This window comes from Phalacrocorax aristotelis, chromosome 5 (assembly GCF_949628215.1).
Source record: "Phalacrocorax aristotelis chromosome 5, bGulAri2.1, whole genome shotgun sequence".
In the NCBI taxonomy this organism is placed as follows: domain Eukaryota; kingdom Metazoa; phylum Chordata; class Aves; order Suliformes; family Phalacrocoracidae; genus Phalacrocorax; species Phalacrocorax aristotelis.
The window spans coordinates 66,333,229-66,354,331 of record NC_134280.1 but is presented as its reverse complement, the minus strand read 5'-3'; the positions used below and the strand labels follow the sequence as shown (position 1 = coordinate 66,354,331).

The 21,103-nt window shown below is 42.2% G+C and overlaps 1 protein-coding gene across 2 annotated transcripts in view; it reads left to right on the top strand.

The window, feature by feature from the left end:
- NELL1 (neural EGFL like 1) overlaps window positions 1–21,103 on the top strand; it is a 305,370-nt gene that overhangs the window by 25,744 nt on the left and 258,523 nt on the right. For both annotated transcript variants that reach the window (XM_075094969.1, XM_075094968.1), the window contains exons 3-4: window positions 1,040–1,190; window positions 17,582–17,752. In XM_075094969.1, the coding sequence (XP_074951070.1) occupies window positions 1,040–1,190; window positions 17,582–17,752 (322 nt within the window). The remainder of the gene's footprint in view (window positions 1–1,039; window positions 1,191–17,581; window positions 17,753–21,103) is intronic.

The window sequence follows — 21,103 nt, the reverse complement described above, 5'->3', positions numbered from 1 at the left end:
ATTCTCAGGATTCAGTAGAGGTATATGGTTTCCTACCAGCTGAGAATTTGTGCCGGCATTTCTGGCTTCAAAGTAAACCTTTCGAAAGGAAGCGCACCGGGCTTCTAATTGGTTATGACATCCAGGAGCCGCAAGTGGCACAGGTCTTGCAAATGTGTGACAAAGGCCCAGCATGAGAGACGTGGCAAGGGGTGGGAAGGTGAAATGCTGTGATTTCTCCCTTTTGTCGTTAATCATCTTTCGCAGTGATGATATATTGTGAACAAAAGGATGAGATAAAAATGAATGTGGTGGGAGACAGCGCATTTGAATCTTAGAAGATCAAATATAAGAAGGCATGCTGCTGCTTGGACATCAGCAGGATTAACGAGACTGAAATATTTCTGGATCTGCCTGGTCAGACTGTAGTTTAATAAATATTGTATGAGCTGTCACGCTTTGCTTGTTTAAACTGAGAAATCCCTGAAATGATAGTGGATTGCAAGCGTGTCTTGTATTTATTTCTCGGGCAGAAGCGCAGCTGTATAGCATTATTAGCAATAATACATCTTCGCCTTACACAGTGCAAGGACAGGTTTCCTCTGATGCGTGGTGGAGAGGTGGTAACGGAGCCAGTGGTAAAAACTGAAATTGGAGCTTGGTGAAATGTGTTGGGAGAGGCAGTGCCTGAGATTTCTCAGAATTTAGGAGCCCATTTATCTGACTGCAGCATACCTTATTTACAGCAACTTAATCTGCTCGCAGCAGACAGGAATGGCTCAGCATCCTGTTAAAAATTCTGTCAGAAAATCAGTAGCTGACCAGTTGTGAACTTGTCAAAGTGACAAGTGGGCTTGCTGACAGAGATGGCGTTTGGGTTTTTTTAATGGAACAAATGCAGCGGTGGAGCATGGTAGGTGACTCTCAAAAATGAGAAATATTGATGGGGAAAATGAAAAATGTAATCTGAATCTTTCTGACTTAGCATTTTTACTGGCCTGTTGTTTCCCCCCCTTTTTTTTATTTTTTTTATTTTTTTTTTTTTAAATAAAATTCTTAGATATAGAAAGAGAAATCCATGCAGCGCCCCACGTGAGCGAGAAGTTAATTCAGCTCTTCCGGAATAAAAGCGAGTTCACGTTTCTGGCCACCCTGCAACAGAAGGCGTCGACTTCTGGAGTTATATTGTCCATCCGAGAGTTAGAGCACAGGTAAGGGGAAATTGTTTTGCTCTTACGGCAGCAGCAACGTGAAAGATACTGAGCGCGCAGTGGTCCGTCTTGACAGTGTGTTGAAATGGTAAATGTACGATCTGTCACATAAGTTAAAGCCTTTCTTCATAGTTTGCAATTTGCTACTTTTTGCTAGCAGTTTTTTGTTACGGGAGGAGCGCGTCATTTATGTATCCTGGTCTGTAAAATAAATTAACTTAAACGGGAAGATCAAAACCAATGTAGTATCGACACAACGCACTTTGGAAGTTACAAACCTTGTAATGCAATTTCCCTTACTAGCTTATTACATTCTCTTTGGAGTTTGCTTTTTCATAAAAGTTAAACTTAAATGTTTCCTGCTTCACTGTGTTTTATAACATCTTAAAATAGTGTGTTTTCTTCTTTGAAATTCAGCAATTAAGCTATTAAGCAATTAAGCTACTTGTGTTTCTGTATGGTGAGGGGCATGTTTTCTTCCTGGCATAAATACAGTATGTTCTTATTCCATGTGTGTCTCCTCTGCCCCCCCCCCCCCCCCTTTTTTTTTGTGTTCTCAATGTAGAGGTAAAAAAGAGGTCTCTTTCATTAGCTGTTATAGTGGCAGACATGAGTTTATTTTAAATAAAAAAAGCGTACCTTCTATTACTGCCCATAATATAATTCCAATGATGTTTTGATGTTTCAAAGCGTGCGTTGCATCAAATAGTCTCCTACTTGTAACTTTGTGAATGCCTTTTTTCATAATTTCTTCTGGCTTGAAGGGCCTGTTTATCTCGTCTGACTTTGTGTTTTAATACAAATAATAGGACGCTCTTTGGTTGCTCCCGTTTCAAATCTTAATACCAGTCATTCCGCAGCATTTCTTTTAGGGGGGAGAAATCCTATTGGTATTTCATTTTGTCAGTAATGTTAGTGATGATACACAACTGTTAGCCACATTTCTTGCCTTTTGTTGAGAAAGTATATAAAGGAGAAGGCGGTGGCTTCATTATGACCACATGGTCAATGAGGGCTTTTGCCAGTGTAACAGCAGAGGTGTCTGGACAAGGGTAGCTAAGGGGGGGACCCTGCTACGTCCTTATTCTATCGTCATACTCTTCTGTCACCTCTACTTTCTTGTTGGTCTTTTTCTTTTACTTTATTTCTTCTTTCATTTCCCAGGCCATTGTCTAAATATATAAGAATATTGTTCTACATTACGCAAGGATCCTGCCCTCCAACTCTTCCTGTTTTCCTTCTCTTGCTCTATCATTCCTTTTGTCATTATTTTTAATTCCTCCAGGCTTTTCCAGGCCATTGTAGCCTTTTGAAGTCATGGTTAACAGGGTCAGTTTGCCATGTTAAGGGATTTTTTTAAATTTTATTTTGTAAACTTGAAATTTTTTTTTTAATTGGGAACAAGGATGTTGAGGAGAGCCATCAAGAGAGGAACACTGTCACATGTAGGGACACGTGCATGCACTTAGCAAAACCCAAGGTCAAACTAGACAGGCAGTGATGATTATACAACACAAGGCATGTGGAATTTTAGATGTGGCCTCTTCTGAATTTAGCTACTTAACTTCTCTGTCCTGACGGGCAGAGCAGAGGCTTGTAGAGGGATGTGCTATGCGGGACTAATCTTGATTGAACAAAATGCGCTGCGGATGTCCTTCTTGGCACTGAGGTTGTCTCTAGTATTTAAAATTAATAGACATCTGTTTAAAAGCATGCATAGTTGAAGGATCGGGTGCTAGTCTCGCTTAAACCTTTGTAGTTCTGTGTAGTAACCGAGGTACTTTCAGTTTGTGTAGTTCTATGTAAGACTCAAAACAGGCAAGTCCAGTGTTGCTAATGACTGCTGTTGTGTTCTGAATGTCAGATGGATTACTGCAATTGTCCTTCTGTCATGGTTTAACCCCGGCCAGCAACTCGGCCCCGCACAGCCGCTTGCTCACTCTGCCGCCAGTGGGATGGGGGGGGGGAATCGGAGGGGTATAAATGAGAAAACTTGTGGGTTGAGATAAAGACAGTAAAGCAAAAGCTGCCCACACAAGCAAAGCAAAACAAGGAATTTGTTCGCTGCTTCCCATGGGCAGGCAGGTGCTCAGCCATCTGCAGGAAAGCAGGGCTGCGTCACACCCAACGGTGACTTGGGAAGACAAATGCCATCGCTCCAAATGTCTCCCCCCTTTTGTTCTTCTTCCCCCAGCTCTGTGCGCTGAGCATGGTGTCATATGGTGTGGGACGTCCCTGGGGTCAGTTGGGGTCAGCTGTCCCGGCCGTGTCCCCTCCCAGCTTCTTGTGCCCCCCCAGCCTGCTCGCTGGTGGGTGGGTTGAGGGGCAGAAAAGGCCTTGACGGTGTGCAAGCCCTGCTCAGCAGTAACAAAAACATCCCTGTGTTGTCAAGAGTTTCCAGCACAAATCCAAAACACAGCCCCATGCTAGCTACTCTGAAGAAAATAAACTCTATTGCAGCCAAAACCGGCCCACCTTCTTTTCTGGACTCGTTGTGTAGCACTTAAAACAGTCACTGCTTATTTCTCTAGTTTCTTAAGTTGCTTACTGGGACCTTGATAAGGATAGTGGTTTCAAACCCTTAGGTCTGCGATGGCAGAAATTAATGAAGTGGATGAAAGTGGAGAAAATACTTTTTAACTCTGATGAGGAGTAGAGAGCAAAGGTTTGGGGCGCTGCTGAAGAGGACCCTGCTTAGATTGTCATCACTGTAACGTAGCAGAACTTTCAGCTTGATATCTTCTTAATATTGCTTTAACTGCTCGGGCCACTCTAGCTTTGCACGTGAACTGAAATGGGTGCAGGCCCTTGACACTGGGGAAGCCTTTTTAAATTGTTGCTCCTACAAAGCTTTAGATAATTATCATGGCTCTGTTCTGGTGACGTCAAGTGTTTTTGTCAAGTTTTTTTCAACGTTCCACGTGTCCATGAAAACGGACAGTGCAAAGAGACTAGTAGGAGACATCATCATGTTTCAGCATGATTAAGACCTATGGGAACAAGTGTGAGAGTATGTTTATTACCTAACCAGTATGGTTTTTGCCTGTGGAAAAGCCAAGAACTCTTCCCTTATGCACAGACTAGGAGATATTGTAGTTAAGGACATAGTGTTTTTTAACTTAACGGCATCCTACAAGTGGCAAAGTTAAAAGTTTGAGACTTCAGAACGTGCAGGAGGTCGACAACGCCTGAATAGAAGAAGCTGTGTTAGCTGTTGGTGCAAGAGTTCGTGTCTTTAAAGGAGATGTCGTTTTTATTGCGCACAAATTTAATACTTGACAAATAGGTTTTATTCCAAGCAACAAAAAGGTGTGCGTATAGGTACACACGCACATATATTCTAAGTTATATATGCCACCGTAACAGCGTAACTAGTTCAAAAGGCTGTTTTTCATTACGTGTGTAGTGGAGGTGATTGCTATAAGGTAGTAAGTAATACGTAGAATGCTTGGTTTATATTTCATTTCTCTGAGTTTTAGCAGGATTTTATTTTCCATTAATAGCATGGAACTCCGAAACCGAAGGTATTAAAATAAGGTGAATACAACTTTTCTTGAAGTCAGTAATTCAGATACGCTGTTTGTTATACTAAATAGATATTTCACAACAGCGTTAGAGATTTGTTGTTAATTTATATCATCATTTGATGGACAGGATTTATACTACAGTGATGACAAATGCACCTTTGTTAATATTTTATCTTGTTGAATCAGCTTAATGATGATAAAGACTTTGTTTTCATGATCCAAATGTATTAAAATACAGCTTGGAAAATGAAGAGCTTAATTAACACAGATTAAGTCTAATTGAACAGTCTGATAGTATGCGCAGACTGTGTGCATAGTTACCTGGAATACGGTGGTAAATCTGAAGATCATAATTTTTCTAAATTATAGAAAGCAAAATGTAGTCCGGGATGGACAAACACGTTACTTGGGAATGTGGAAGGCAGAAACTATTTTCTTTATTGGACAGTTATGCTAGCCAGGTCTTCCTAGAAGACCTTTGTGTGCTGTTTTTCTCTTTGACTCTTCAGACCACCAAGACACTTGGAAAAGGCCATTGAGATATTTAAAATCCCACCTATAATGAATCTTTTTCAACAGTGATTTAATACAGTTTCATCTGAAGTTGTCTGTCTGCTCCTTACCTGCTCTGGCCTTGCATGGTCCAAAGCCCAAGAACATAAATTAGATGGAGTCAGCATGGCCTTTGTGCTGTTTACTCGCTGGGTTGGGGGTGTATTGATGGTTCCTTCCCGCCGCTGGCCAAGATCAGTATCTGGCGAAATCTGTCAAGAGAGTTCAGGTACCCAGGCTAACGTTCTTTGAAATAGTGGAGCCGACTATGATTTCCGGACTACTCTGGGGCACAATTTAACAGCAACTGACTGCTGTATTATGTTCTTTTCTTGTTGTGAAAATTGTGTGAAGTCCTGGGTCGTGTCATCCATCCCACCCCCCCTACCCCCCAAAAAAAAAGAAATTAGCCATAAACTCTTCCTGCACTTTGTAAAAACAGTGAATTACAGGAGTGGCAAAGGAAAGCATTTCTGTGCTTCAGATGTGTTCAAAGGGTTTTGGTGCCTGGAAACAATAGGTGAGGCACCTGGAGAAGAGTGGAGAGCATTCTTTTGGTGAGTAATCACCCTGCTGACTAGCTTAGAACATTTTCAAATCAGTTACTGCCCAAACTTTCATTAATGACCTTTTAATTTTTTTAATAACAATAAAAAAACTTTTTTTTTTAATGGCGAATTTTTTGGAGGTAGCCACCATTGAACCACTACTCGTGTCTAAGCATGGTAGCCCTAAGGTATCAAGAAGTATTGAGCCCAGAATGATTTTTCTGCTAATGTACTGTCGTGGTTCAGCCCCAGTCAGCAACTCAACACCACCCCAGCCGCTCCCTCACTCGCCCCACCCCTGTGGGATGGGGGAGAGAATCAGAACAGCAAAAGGCAAAAAAAAAAACAACAAAAAAAAGCAACTTGTAGGGTGAGATAAGAACAGTTTAATAATTAGAATAAAATAATAATGATAATATTGATTATGATAATAACAATAATGATAATACAATAAAAAGGAAAAGGGAAAAAGGGGAGAAAACAAACACAAACGATACAACGGCTCACCACTCGCCAACCGACGCTGCCCGTCCCCGAGCCGCGATTGCTGCCTCCCTCCCCCGGCCAGCCCCTCCCAGGTAGCATACTGGGCATGACGTTACATGATAGGGAATATCCCTTTGGCCAGTTTGAATCCGCTCCCTCAGCTGTGCCCCCTCCCCTCCCGGCTTCTTGTGCCCCCGGCAGAGCACGGGAAGCTGGAAAAGCCCTTGACTAGTACAAGCACTGCCCAGCAACAACTAAACCATCGGTGTGTTATCAACATTGTTTTCATACTAAGTCCAAAGCCCAGCACTGTGCCAGCTTGGGTGAAGAAAATTAACTCTATCCCAGCTAAAACCACGACATGTACAAACCTGAACCTCCTTAAATCAGACGAGCAGCACACGTACACATCAGCTGGGACTCTGGTACTGACTTGAAAGGAAGTAGGAGGAAATACAGTCTTTACCATGTTACACGTAACGGGCAGCTGGCTGCCCGAGCCGTCATGATGAGGGAGGGAGTAACCGTGGGTCAGGTTTTCTAATCTTTCGTCAGGCAGAACTCCCTTTGACTCCTTGAAAGTAACCTGTTGGGTATTTACTTGCTGTGTAACAAGCTGCCCTCCACAGAAAGATTTTCTTCTTAACCATTGGTTTGTTTTATGGAAAGCAGAGAAATTTGGCATTATAATGCAGAATATTGGAAACAAAACTAGTAAGCAGAGGAGCCGTTACCTGTGAATTACCCATAGGAAATAGGATAACGCCCTTATTGACCTTCTCCTCAAGGTCTCATTAAGTGCATTTTTCAAGGTCCCTGAGTTGTGTGTTGTTTCCCCCCGCTCCCCTTGCATTCCCAAAGAAGTCGCTGTTGCTTTTGTTACTCTCAGTGGCTACTAAAGAGGCAGAATGAAAAACTGTTGTGTAAAATGCCAAGTTGCTTATTTCTCCCTACTATTTCGTGTGTCCTGTGTCGCTCTCCTCTGTTTCCTTCATGTTTATTCGTACTAACTTTCTGGAAATGTGTTGTCATTCTTTCTGAAGAGTGTTTCAAAATGGGAGATCCCACCACGATAGAACTAGAGAGTGAGTCATAAGATTAATGTTTCTAAGATTTTCTTACAAGGAGCACTAAAACATTATTTTTTTTATAAATGTTCTGAGGTTTTTGTCCTTGTTTTTATACTTAGAACCTATGTCTATGACCTGAACTTCAGAAGATTTCTGCCATGCTAGATATTTGGAAACTTGTGAGCTAATTGTACCCTACGGTGAAATGGATTTATTGAATGGAGAATTTGGCCCTTCACTATGTAACAGCAAGCTGTATTGGTATAAATACTCAGGGAGGTTCTGATGGGTTAGGCTCATAGTGAAACATTTTTATTCCAAGCAAGCCAGTTTTGGCTGGGGAGGGGAACCAGGCATGGGACTCTCTAGTGCATCGTTGAATGCTTCCCCCCAGTGACACCGTGAACAACTTTTGAGACTGGTGAGGAGCACACAGAAGGCTGTATGTTGACAAATAACAGTTGGAAGGCTACCAGGGCTGTAATATGTTTGATTAAAAACCCAAAAGGGTAACGAGCTCATTAAATTTAACAGTGAAATGTAATTAATGAAAAGAAACCCATGCAAGTGACTTCTGACCTGGCTTGTAAATGTGAGAGACTGGATTTACTCCATGGTACATTTTAGATAAGTCTCTGCAAGATGTGTATATGCATATTGGATTCTGAGATGCCCAGTATTCAAAAAAAGGAGGAAAAACTCTGCAAATGTATCCATTAACCTTTTTCTTTTAGGGTAAAGGTCACATCTTCATTAATATTTATATGTAGAATTGCTAAACTGGAAAGCTGTGCAGAGAATATAAAGATCCAGCCTTACTTCCGTCCCTCTGAATAAGGTGAGGTGAAATACGTGAAAAATCTGCACGCTTCTTTTTTCTTTGTCATAGGGGAACAAGCAGGTGAGCACTGTTTCTTCCAGATTCCACCCTCACCCCCCCAGAAGAAAAGGTCTGTAGAGATACAAATGGAAATCAAATTGGTCCCACCTGCTTCTGTGCTCAGGGTTAAAGTAGCAAAAGAGGAAAGTGAAGCAGAATTGTTATATTCTATACATCTTCCACCGATATAAGTGTTGTGAAAGAGGAGTTACTGCTTGAGGAGCTACCTTCCATCTTGAGGCTCCCTGCTGAGAGCAGGTGTTTTATGTACCCTAGGCTGACAATTGTTGTCTCTCTGCAGCATTAACATGCTGCTGATAACCAGCTGTTGAAACACATTGATTGGACCTTGTTGGCAACTGGAGCAGAATGGCTGACAGTTTGAAACTCTCTAAAACTGAATTTGGACAGTGTAGAAATGTTGTGGTCAGCCAGGAGCAAGATGTGTGGGTCCCGCAGGAGTCTTCTCCAACATGCTGAGTTGTTCTGTTTGCTTGTTTTATGACCCTCTGATATGGGCAAAGCGCCAAAATGTCTCAAACTTACACTGACGGCAACTTTCTGAAAACTGTCTGCTGAATTTGGGCTTGTACTCGCGCTATTACACTCTTCATATTAAGAACGTAACTCTCCTAGTTGATAAGATGGCTAGATGTTCGCAACATTTTATTCATAGATGGTCGTTTGGTTGGTTGGACATTAGGCTGGGTGATGTCTGGCTTTTAGTTTCTGTTTGTGGTTTAGTAACGATGCCTGTGTGCTTTCCTTGCCATAGGTCCTGCCTCATGAAAGGGAGGAGGGTGGCAGTGCCCGTGCTAATGACTGCCGGCTGTGGAAAGCCACCAGCGCTCCCGTGGCAGTGGGGAGGGAAGGAGGAGGCCTTGGCGGGCAGGCAGGGACTGAGGGCCCCAGACAGCAGCAGGGAGCGAATCACAGAATGGTGGAGGTTGGAAGGGACCTCTGGAGATCATCCCGTCCAACCCCCTGCGTGAGCAGGCACACCCAGAGCAGGGGGCACAGGGCCGCGTCCAGGCGGGGTGTGAATGTCCCCAGGGAAGGGACCCCACAGCCTCCCTGGGCAGCCTGTGCCCCTGCTCGGGCACCCGCACAGGGAAGGGGTTTTTTCTCATATTGAGGTGGAACCTCCCGTGTTCCAGCTTGTGCCCGTTGTCCTTTGTCCTGTCGCTGGGCACCACTGAAAACAGCCCAGCCCGCCCCATCCTCTTGACACCCATCCTTCAGATATTTGTAGGTATTGATGAAATCCCCCCTCAGTCTTCTCTTGCCCAGGCTGAACAAACCCAGGTCTCTCAGCCTTTCTTCACAAGGGAGATGCTCCAGCCCCCTGACCATCTTGGTAGCTCTCCGCTGGACTTGCTCAAGATACGTGGCCGGGCCTCGAGAGGGTAGAAGCGAAAAAAGATTTTGTGCAGAAATGTGTGGAATTTGTCATAAGAAATCACCGAAAAGCTGCTGAGTTAGAGAGCAAGATCAGAGGGAAGAACCTTTATTGTAAGGCCACAACGATTAGGGTAATTTGTTTTCAGATACTGTTGGTTGACTCAGGTGACAGACCTCATTACTTTAAAAGGCTATGTTCTCCTCTTTTGTTTTCATTAAAGTCTGGTGTTTAGAGATTATGGATTTGGGATTCCCCTAAACTGAGTTCTTGCTGCACTGACGAGCGTGAGGGAGGGATGGACCGGGGCTATGCTCTGCTGGGGTTACAGCTCTGCTGCGGCCTCTCTGGTCACACTGGCAGCTCCAGGCTTCTTTGTACCCACAGTGATCCCTGACCTAATGCTGATTGCTGGTTAGCCTTCAAAAATCGACAGCCCCCATTCAGAAAGCCCTCACATACAAATGCTTTGTGGACTGCAAATGGTCCACGGGTGTGCTGGGGAAACTAACCTTTGGTCAGGGGTTGTGGGTGATGAGCCCTTCAAGGACTACTTCAGAGTGTAACTGTGGATTGTGCTCCTTGCTAGAGTTACAGTGATAGTACAAGGTGACTTGGTTGTGGAGCGCTGACATGTAAAAAAAAACTATTATTTTGTCAGGTTACTTTTCTGTCAGACCAGTTTATCGGGTTGACAGGCCTTATTGCAGCTGAACAGCTAAATCTTGATGCAAAGGATGAGGCAGGAATAAGCAGGCAGGAGACTGAGGCCGTCTCTTCCAGGAGCGGCTTCCCTTACTGCGAGACCAGCCTCTGCTTGTGAGGGAATACGAACGATCAAATTTCTTCCCTTACTTGGCCACTTCTTGCAGAAACCTACCTTTAGTAAAGGTGTCTTGGTTCTTGTAGGTGCTTGTGTCTATACATGTATGAGGGCATACACATATATAGGTGTTGGGTCGGTTGGTTTTGGTGTGGTTCCCCCCCGCCTCTCCCCGACTCGAGGAATCATGACTTCACCTTACTTCAAATGAGAGATTCTTTTCTGCCCTGCTGACTCTGCTAGCTCTGAAGCCTGCTAAGATGCAGTACTTATTTTAGGTACACTGTGGTACTACCTACTTGGTTTACTATGAATAGGGGAGAAACCAGGCCTTTTTAAGATAGTAGGCAGGTAGTAGCCACAGTGAAGGTAGATTTTTTTTTTTTTAGACATATGAAACGGAAACAAAAATGCTTAAGGTCAATCCTTACAACATATGCCATGAAAATTAATAGCTGCTTTGTACCAGCTCAGACTCAAGCTGTCTTTTAGCTGGCAGGCAGAGATTGGGGTTACTTTTTTCTATGATCAAGGAAGAAAGTAAATTTGTATTTGGATGACCTTTGCCTAGTTGCAGGTACACAAATGCGTATATTGAGCATCATAAATGCTTAGTGCCTTGCAGCTTGCATGCCCAGCTGCCATTTAGAAGACTTGTAGAACAAAAGGCTGATCTAACGTGATTCCTGTTGTCCTCAGAGAGGTCTTGAATGGAAAAATAAGCATTAAGTTTTGGCTTATTTTGGATTTGCTTGTATAGGAGGAATACTTTTGGAATGCGGTAGGTGATGATAGAATCTTTGTCTGTGCAACATACGGGATTCAGCTTTTGCATCTTGTGTAGAAAGTTAATCTGATTTTTCAGCAAGATACCTTCATTGTCACACGTGATCCTTGTTATATTCACGACACCTTTTGTGCTACCTGATGGCAGTCTGATTTTGCTCATAAGCTTTAATGATACCAGTACGTAATCTCTGCCACAGGAGTAAGTCTTTAATGCCACACAAGGGAAGATTTGCCACGTGTGGTTTTGCTCTGTATCCTCTCAATCTGTCCGTATTTAAACTAGCTGTAACAAGTAGCTTTGTATGGTTTGTAAGTATGCGTGTGTAGCGGGGGACTAGATCTGTACACTTGAGCGTGTGAGAGCATTCCTTCAAAACCCAGTGTCTGACGATGTGTAATGCTTCAGAGCTTGGGATCTTACCCTGTCACTTTATAGTAACTAGGGTACAAGAACGGTGCCTGTGGAAGCGACTGAAATATTTGCCTTGACGGCTGTAACTTGTCCTGGTTTTGCATCTGCACAGAACCGTGGTGACAACTGCAAGGTGAGTGTTTACTTTTGTTTGAAGTCAGATGCCTCTGTTGTTTCAGAGGCACTGCTTTTGCTCTGTATGGCTTCACTGACAGTGGCGACGGTCTGGGGCGTGTGCCTGCCAGCTTATCTGCGGCAGAGCGTACCCAGTGCACGCTCTTGGCCTGACTTGCTTTCCACTGGGGAGTGTTAGAACAAGATCTCCGTTTCTTTTGTGTTGCTGTCCAGGCTGAGCCGCTTGGCAGTACAACCGAAATAGCAATTTGCTGTGTGTACCCCTGCGCACGCAGACTCGATCGGTGGTAAGAAACAGTGAAAGGCCAAAAGTGTAATGATCTGTGATTCATCACAGAATGCCTGTAGACTGCAAATCCTGAAACCTGTGTGATAATGGATGCAGATTCTTTGGCTGTTTGTCTCTGAATACATCAAAATGAGTTTCTGCAAAAATGCTAAGGCACAGTCTTGCCTGAAGCCTTTTTTATTGTTAAACATCATTAAATGTTCTGATATTCTGCTTGGCAGGATGCTATTGTGAAATGAAAAAGCTATATGCACAAACATATCCAAGTAGGCAAATTTGAGCAGAAGTTTCCCCAACTTCTGGCTGATGACATCTCTGAACTTTCCTTGAATTTGCTTTACTATAAAAAATACAAGAAATTAAGCCTTGACCAGAATGACAAAACTTTCCAGAAGCTTCTGTTCAATAACAGCCTGATTCTTATTATGGCAGTGATTTTTTTTTTTTCCCAGCAGTTGAGAGACCTGATGTCATAGTGTTGCTGCAGCATGTGCAAGGTCAGTGGTGCTTCCATCCTTGAACTCCTGTGGTTTTGTGACCTTCTCCCACACAACGTTAAGCAGATGCACGAGTGTTTTGACTAGATGGCAACCCCAAGTTTGTACATATTCGCAGGGATGCCATCTGTGCCTGCTGCCTTGCCCTGGGACATCTGTTCCGTAGCTCTAAGAGCATCTGCTATAAGTGCTGGTGCTGCTCCTTGAAAGAGGCTGTGGGGCTTCATTTGGCACTTGATCAGGGATGACGGAAATTGTAAAGTCAGAATGGTATCTCTGCTTTATGTTTGAAAGCGATGAGAAGATTTCCCGAATCGAATGCAAAAAGTAGTTTTGGTTTAGTTCTTAGAGCTCTTATCAGAGCATTTAATCAGGATTGTGCTTACCAGATGGTGCCCTGTCTTCACTCTGGGATATTTTAGTGTCTCATGATACGTGCTAGCGTTGTAAAGATAAGAACAAAAAGTGCTGTCTACACTAAGGAGATTCAGGAGGACACATATCCCAGAGCTCTTCCTGGGGTTCTGTCTTATTTGGGGTCTGTGAGCCCTCCCTCCTTTCACCACTTCCACAACCTGACAGCAGTAAAATCCTTGAATGGAACATGGTGGTGTTTGTCACAGGTTAAGATCACTGCTGTGGTAGATATGATGAATAGATGACTATGGTTCTTTAATGCAGATGGCGGATTAAGCCAACTTGCCTTATAGAAGCACTTTGCTTTTTCTACTTCAGATGTCTTTCATGCTCTAATTTAATATTCATGATGATTTTTTTTTTGTCATTACATCCACAGCAGCTGTTTCCAGCTTACAGTATACTTTTAGACGCCTTTTTCTCCTGATCTGGAAGTGGAATGAGCTGTGAAATTCACAGTTAAATATTCACTATGGTCATGACTAAAAAGGGTGCCGGGCGGCAAGACGTTAACCATCACTGACTCAGGCTTTATCCTCTCATAACAATATTCACGTGTGAGGTACACGGGGGTTGCAGAGGTTGTCAGAAAGAATTGTAAAGCATCTTGAGTTGATTGTGGAATCATGCTGTCCTTCTGTAAAGCACATCGCACGATCTTAAAATATCCCAACTTTTTCTGATGTGCATAAAATTAGTCTGAATTTAGCAACATGTTTTTCTCATACGCATTGGGATTTGAATGAGAGACTGTGGACAGACCTATGAAAAGCATTTGAATTCTATAATTCTATAAAAGAAGCCAGGGGTAGCTTACATACTTAGCAAATACGGAAATTCTAGTGGTGGGAAAATTTCAGCCAAGGTCATGCTATATCGTTCTGTAAACAGTGAGCTTTCTTAATACATGTGTTCTGAGAATTTAATCTGTCAAAAATGCATGTTACTTTTGATAGCGCCTGTTTAAAAATATAGGAAAAAATACATCCTCATCGAGAACTAACAAATAAACCAAGAGACCGTGACTCGGTGCTAACAAGCTGACAAGTAGATTGCTGTCTCGCATCTCTCTCGGAAAAGGTCTTGAGGAGGGTAGCAGGGGGGTAGCTACAGTGGAGAGTTGCACACGGGCTTCGTGCAGAGGTAATGCAGAAGCAGAACTAGTAATACTCGGGGATCTCCCTTGGGCTTTTCATACGGATCTCATGGCAACATAGAAAGTTCACGCTTGCCTACTGATGATACATTTATTCAGGCGGTCCCAGATGCTTGCAGTCCTTTCAGGAACCCTGACTTGTGCTGTGCCTGTTTTCTTCTTCCTTGCAAAATACTGGGAAGTACCTACAAAACACCTGTTAGAGATTAGTTTTTCTTGCCTCTTGTATGGTAGCTTCTGTTAGTTTCCCCCTGTTGTTTACCTGTTAGTTTACAGTAGATAAAAAATTGTGCAATGGCATTTCAAGTCAAAGATGAGATAGACATTAAAAAAAAATCCATTTATTTTCTCTGGCTTTACTAATTACTTTCTCACAGGTTGGTGATTTCTCGCCTAAGCTTATGCTTTTCCACTCATTTGTCTTCAGTTCCACAATTTGCAGATTAGAACTTGGACACAGAGTAGGCGCATTTATTTCCAGGAGTGAATGGTCTTTATGTCATTGCTTTTCCTCCAGAGGAGGAAAGAAAAGATGATGTTTGCTGTTGAGAAAGCGATTTGCACGTGAATTATAATCTGGTAAAGAAAAGACAGCTACATCTTCTGAACTGTGAAGGGTGTGTGTAGTCAAGATTTCTATGTGAATTTGTGCGTCTTTTTTTTAAAAAAAAAAAATCAGTGCAAGAGTGTTGGTTTATATTGCCTTGCGTTTTTTAAATACTTAGGCTGGATATATGCTGGGCTGATCCAGCGAGTTTCTGCTGTTGGGATTTTGTTGGCTGTTGTTTACTGATGTTTGAGCGTAACTGCTGCTTATTTGCACTTGTGGAAGGGTGGTGAAAAACATGTGCAGAATTTGTCTGCTGACATCCTCCTCTCCTGTCACTGAAGAGGTAAAATGTGGTGTTTTATACGGTCCTGTGGCACTTAGCAGTGCATTAGGTGTATGTACAGGAAAACATTAGTACTGGCTTTTAGAGTAAATTTTAACTAACTACTTCTGTATTAAATAAATTAGTCAGGAGATTGACTCTGTGTGAGCAACAAGCTGTTTTTACTCCTGAAGTAACTATTGACATTAAAGATGACAAACTAGATTGCTCTTCAATTCCCTATGCTGCTCAAATAATAGAGCAGAGACATGATTAAGTACGTATCTGACTGACCTTCCCAGGGCTGGACTGTTGCCTTTTTATTAACAAACACAGCCGTGTGTAGTAAGCGATTAGTTCTGTGGCTATAAGGGATTATGAAGAATGACTGCGGGAAGCGATGTGCTTCCTGCAACAGGAGCTTGCCTTGCTCTCAGGCTCTTAAGCTTCTACGATCAACCATGTAAATATATATATATATTTTTATACAAATACTTTGTGCGTGAGAGAGATACCAGAATGTTATGTAGCTTTCCCTCATTTTTTTTTTTTAAAGTTTTTTGCCTCAGTGCTGCTTATCTGAACAAAAGAGAGAAAATCTCTTTAATGGCTTCCTTTTGTGCTTTCACAGCAGATGGCAATTATGAAATGTTTAACTTTGTAAGTACGACTTCATTGGCAGTACTTGTTCTAGCGCTTTCCTGGCTTGAAAACGCCAGCAGCATTCTGTATCTTCTGTATATTGACTGCGCTCTTACTGAGCATCAAAATACTAGTAAAAACAAAAAGTCTTCTCCAGACTTTTTATGAATGTAATTTAGGTACATCAGTCGGGGCGGTGGTGGCGGTAGTCGCTAATCAACATTATGCTCTCTTGTTTAGAAAATTCCTGTTTCTCTGCCCTCCTTGTGCCTTTATGTGCATGAAGCGGGCCAGTTCCTTCACATCACCAGCCTTCCTTATTTTTTCCACTCCGTACTGCGTCTATGTTATCTGTACATATGCCTGCTGCGTTTTCATTCAGCTGTGGTTTTGCCGTTGTCTGCTTGCGACTGTTATGTTCGCCACTGGAGACTTTGATTCCGGCGACCTTGTAATGCTTATATGTTGCATGAAAAATGTAATGGCAAGGCATTGGCACGGTGGAGGAGGGCTTCAGTTTCTCTTTTGGTCAACATCTATTGGTTGGAACGTCTAGGTGTTCCCCTTCCCAGTCTGTTGTGACCTTTCGCACGTGTTCCCAGTGAGTGTTTTATCTCATAAGTACGTTCCTCCCGAAGAACTCTGTTTTTCAGGTATGTTTTAAAAAGCCTCCACTTCACTGGTAAGAGCTGTTCTTGATGAAGTGCTCACACCTCATGTAACCCTTGTGCACACTGGCTATTACGGTCTGTGTACAGCCGAGCGGTGTGAAAGGCTTGTGCCAAAAGGAAAATCGGCACCTGGATCCTTTTTTTTGTTACATTAATTTTTTTGGAAGTGGATTTCATTACTGTAATTATATATTTATTTTATTTTTTACCCCAAACTAGCATCTTTCATCTGCCATGTAAAATTGGTGTTGTCCAGCAGGGCAAAACATAATGCCGTGGAGGTAGATGCAGGTAGGGACTAGCTGGACAACCTAGCATCTGCACTTAGTTGTAGAGTTATGTCTACTCTAAAAGGAGGTCTGCATCTCCTTCTTTCTGTATCCTTCTTTTCAGCAGGAAAAAGAGCACCTTGATTTGATATGCTGTAAATACTCTGTGTGATCTGAGGTCCAAGAGAAGGCTTCACTATCCACACTGTCAGGGCTTCATTCACCCTAGAAGGAGGATTGGCTCTTCCCGCCGGCACGAAGCCAGCTGGTAGCCGTACTTTGTTAGCTCTCCTATGACCGTTCTCTGGTGACAACTGTCTGACGGTTTTGATTGTGCATGCCAGGTGTTGAGACACCTAATCTAGCTGGGAGGCTTGGTTCCCTTGTAAAGCTGAACAATTACAGCTGTAACAATAAAAGAAAAGGAATTAAGCACAATTGCATATGGGGGAGTCCTAAAAGCAAACAAGTTTTTAAAAAGTGGATTTGGAAATAGTAAATACAAATTTAATGATCACCTGGTGCTCCCTTACCTTAATGGCTTTTGTTTGTTCGTTGGTAATATGTGCAATTCTTTACTTTTGCGTCTCCTACAAATCCTACCTTCATACAAAACGTTTTGGCAAGAAGAGTCAGGATCATTTTCTTGTGGTTCAACCTGTTCTGTGGGTAAAATGAGGACCTCCAGTGCCCAAGACTATCAAATGCTGTTTTGAACGTGAGCCGTTTGCGCATAAATGGTATTGCTAATTTTGTAATGCACTGAATGAGTAGTCTTGTCGCTTTCTCTTCTAAAAAATAAACTAGTAGCTAATTCATGCTGAGTAACCTCTTCAGATTGTAACCTTCCGTGTGGTGTTTGCTTAGAGAAGTCTGTGAATGTAGAAGAAAGTAACAGAAGCAAGAAATAAACAAAAAAAATTGAATGGATTTTTTTTTTTAATGTTTTAAATACAGCTATTTTGAACTGGAGAGCAGTGGCCTACGGGATGAGATTAGATATCACTACAGGTTTAACGGGAAGTCAAGAACAGAGGTGTTCCCGTACCGTCTGGCAGATGGACAGTGGCACAAGATTGCTGTGTCTCTTAGTGCATCCCACCTTCTGCTCCATGTGGACTGCAACAGGTAAGAAAATATGTTCAGTAATTTATATTTCTTTAAAAAATGCTCTCTGCTTACACACAGAAATAAAATTGGAAAAGGACATTTTAAAAAAATATCTAATTTAAACTGCCATCGGATAAGAAAATAAAGCATTAAAATGAAACGATTCATTGTGATTATGAAGAAATGTGGAAAAGGTTGATTGCTGACTGGGGAGTATTAAATGCATCTCTAGTTTAGGCAGTAGCGGATGTTATGTTTGACTGTGATTGCATTTAAGTGTGATAGATTGGCGTGCAGTCTGTTCTGTTGTGAGCTGCTTCACTCGGCATACCTGAAAACTTGGAGAAGAGATAGACATGTCAGAGGTATTTTAATTTTATTTTACATAATCAGGAAATGCAGTTTTTACCGATTCCCCCCACCCCGCTGCCCCACTTGGGAGAAACCCGGAAGCTTCTTTTTGCATGTCTAGAGCTGGTGCTTTTTGTTTTCTGAAGGGTATTCTGTCTGTCATTGCACTTCTTTCCTTTAGAAGTCTTGAAGACAGCAAGATGGCAGATTGTCAGGATTTCAAGGAATAAAAAGCAGGAAATCTAGGATGTCTCTTCCCTGGAATCTCTCTTCTCTTGGGCTTGATCTCACAATGTATTGAAGACTTTGGCTTTTGCTAACTTAGCGGTCGATGATGAAACTTAGAAGACTATTTTGAAGGTCGCAATTTCAAGTTTTTAGGAATGAGGAAAATGATCTGAAATGAATGTAAAAATATCTTCTGCCTTCAGTGAGAAGATGAGCATATGCATTTTGGGATTGTGACACTTAAATGGATGGGGTGATGGTAGCAGATATTTCTTTCTAAAGTGTTCATTTTGTTCAGGCAGGCAGAATAAAGTTATGTGGTTTTTATGGAAGTGTGCGGTATAGGAACATTTGAAAAAGTTTTAATTTTGACCAAAGTTGTTATGAGATACTGTTTTGAGAAGAAAGTTACAACCATTTTCTGCAACTGCATTAACTACTGACAGTAAAAATCTAATTTGAAGGAAGGTTGCTTATTGAATCCTTTCATTTGGACCCTCGAAGCAATTAATGCTTAGAGTAATTTTAATTTCATTGAGGCATAAAATCTGTAATTTGTAGAGACCGTCTTCATTTCAGTCATCTGATTTATTTACCTTACCATTATATGTTTCTGTTATTATTTCTTCGCTTACAACAGTATAATTTTTGTTTGTTTATTTGCATACTGGGTTTTGGGACAAGTCTTCGTTATCTCCAAGGTGGTTTGTTTTTGTTTTTTTTTTTTTTTTTTTTACGAACAGCAAATGTATTTTAGGAAGACCCTTTTTAGCAGATTGTTTCACTGGCTGCCTTCTTGCATACAATGTGAGAGGAAGACAACACAAAAAGCCTGCCTGGTGCAGTCTGTCCAGGGAGAAGAGAGCTGCACAGAGTCATGGTTGTGACCTGATTTTCTTTACAGCAACAGGCAGCAACAGATAAATACAAATTCAGAATGAGCTGTGCTGTCATAGGAGGTGATAAATGTGTATCGCTGTCTCTGTCAGGTAGCCCTAAATAGGGCTGATCCATCTAAGAGTTGCCCTTAAGGTGGCACATCTCAAGGCTGCTCTCAGCATAAATCCATACCTAAATGCCTCTACTTGGCTGAGAATTTGTGGTAGTTTATGACAACTCCTGGGGAAAAGTAAGGGGAATAGTTTAGAAAGCATGGCCTGAGAGCAGATCATAGAAGAAGTTTAAAAGGTGGAGGAAAAAAAAAAACCAGGCAAGTCTTTAAGTTCCTGACTCAGCTGTAGCATATTATGGTATTACAGTTTCCTATATTATCTCTGTGCCCCCTCTTTGTGCTCAGAAGAGGAGCCAACATCTCGTTCATCTCTGTGCTAGCATTTACAGATGACGGTACAATAAGCGTCAAAAGATGTGAAAATGAAGAGCCAGCCGGTGAGGGGTACTTCTGGGCACTGTGGACGATCCTAAGCCTCCCTCATGTTAGTGCTAGGAAAGCTGCGGCTGAAAGTATGCAGAGTCCAGTCTGGAGAGCTGTAGACTCTACACGTAAATGTCTCCATTTTAGGCTGGTGTGGTGTCGCTGCCTCTCAGCAGGGTTCTAATACTTCTGCAGACTTAGTTGAATCACAGGGAAAGAGAATATGACCGCAGTCGGTAGATTCACCTGTCCCACTTGCTGCAGAGGTTCGGTGTCATCAGAACAAGGCTTTAGCTTGAAATGTACCTATCTAGTTAAAGAAGTTCTGTGCTTTTCACTTTTCTTTCCAGTGTAAAGGAAAGAAAAAAAAAAACAAAGCCAAAAAGGGAAACAAAGACCAACAAAATTAATCCCTTGGATTCCTACTGGATTTCTTTAACAGGGTTGCAACGTTGCTTCCTTACAGTTACGCATGGACGTGTATAAATGCATTATTTCTTTTTGTTTAGGGCTATGGCAGTATGTTATATATTTGGAAGGCTATGCTGAGTGAGCGATTTGTGAATGCAGTGTTATTTAAGTTAACCGATATCTGAGAGTGCATTGGAAATGTTTGCGCTAGGGAAAAATATCCAGCCACAACCTGGTTTTGCAGCAGGGTTTGTATTGATACCCAAAGCTAGCCTCTGGCCTCCCAAAACCTGAGTAGATCAGGAAGTACTGGAGATGAAAGTTGTAATTTGTAAACAGAAAGTCGAATCTACTTTTACTTTTCCCAGCATTATCCACCCGCATTACTCTGATTTGTAAAATTGCTTTGACATTTGGCACTTGATTGTCTTTTGGATTCAATTCAAAGTCGACTTTGTTTTTCAGACCTGGGTAAGTTAGGGAAAAGTACTTGAGAACTGGTAAAAGCCTTTAGTGCTTTTAAGAGTCATCTTTAAAACAGTGTAATTGCCTCTGTTCTAATGAGATGTAATATGGTGGGGGAGGCATACGTATCAAAGGAGGTATATTTGCTGAAGTACATGTCCTTTTGAAATCAGCTCCTGCAGCATCCTACTTGCTCCTTTTGGTGCTCCCTAAAGCACAAGGAGTAAGAAGGAGTAAGAATTGTAGCTGAGTTTGATGCTACAGCTGGGAGCTCCTGACACAGGAAGATAACTTCGAGTCCAGACTAAAAACCTGTTGAATGCCGCTGGACTCTTCTTACTGGCTTGGAGAACCTTTGTGCTGGGCCGAGGCAGTACCCTCTAGCCAGGGATACATCTCGGACAACTGGCGTAATAAGCAGCGGGGGTGCTTGGTAACATGCTTTTAACCTTCCAGTAAGGTTCAGAAAGCTTAGAGAAATGAAAGGACTGTATTAATTATGAAGGTACAACTGATGCACAAGTAAAACCTGTGCTGGA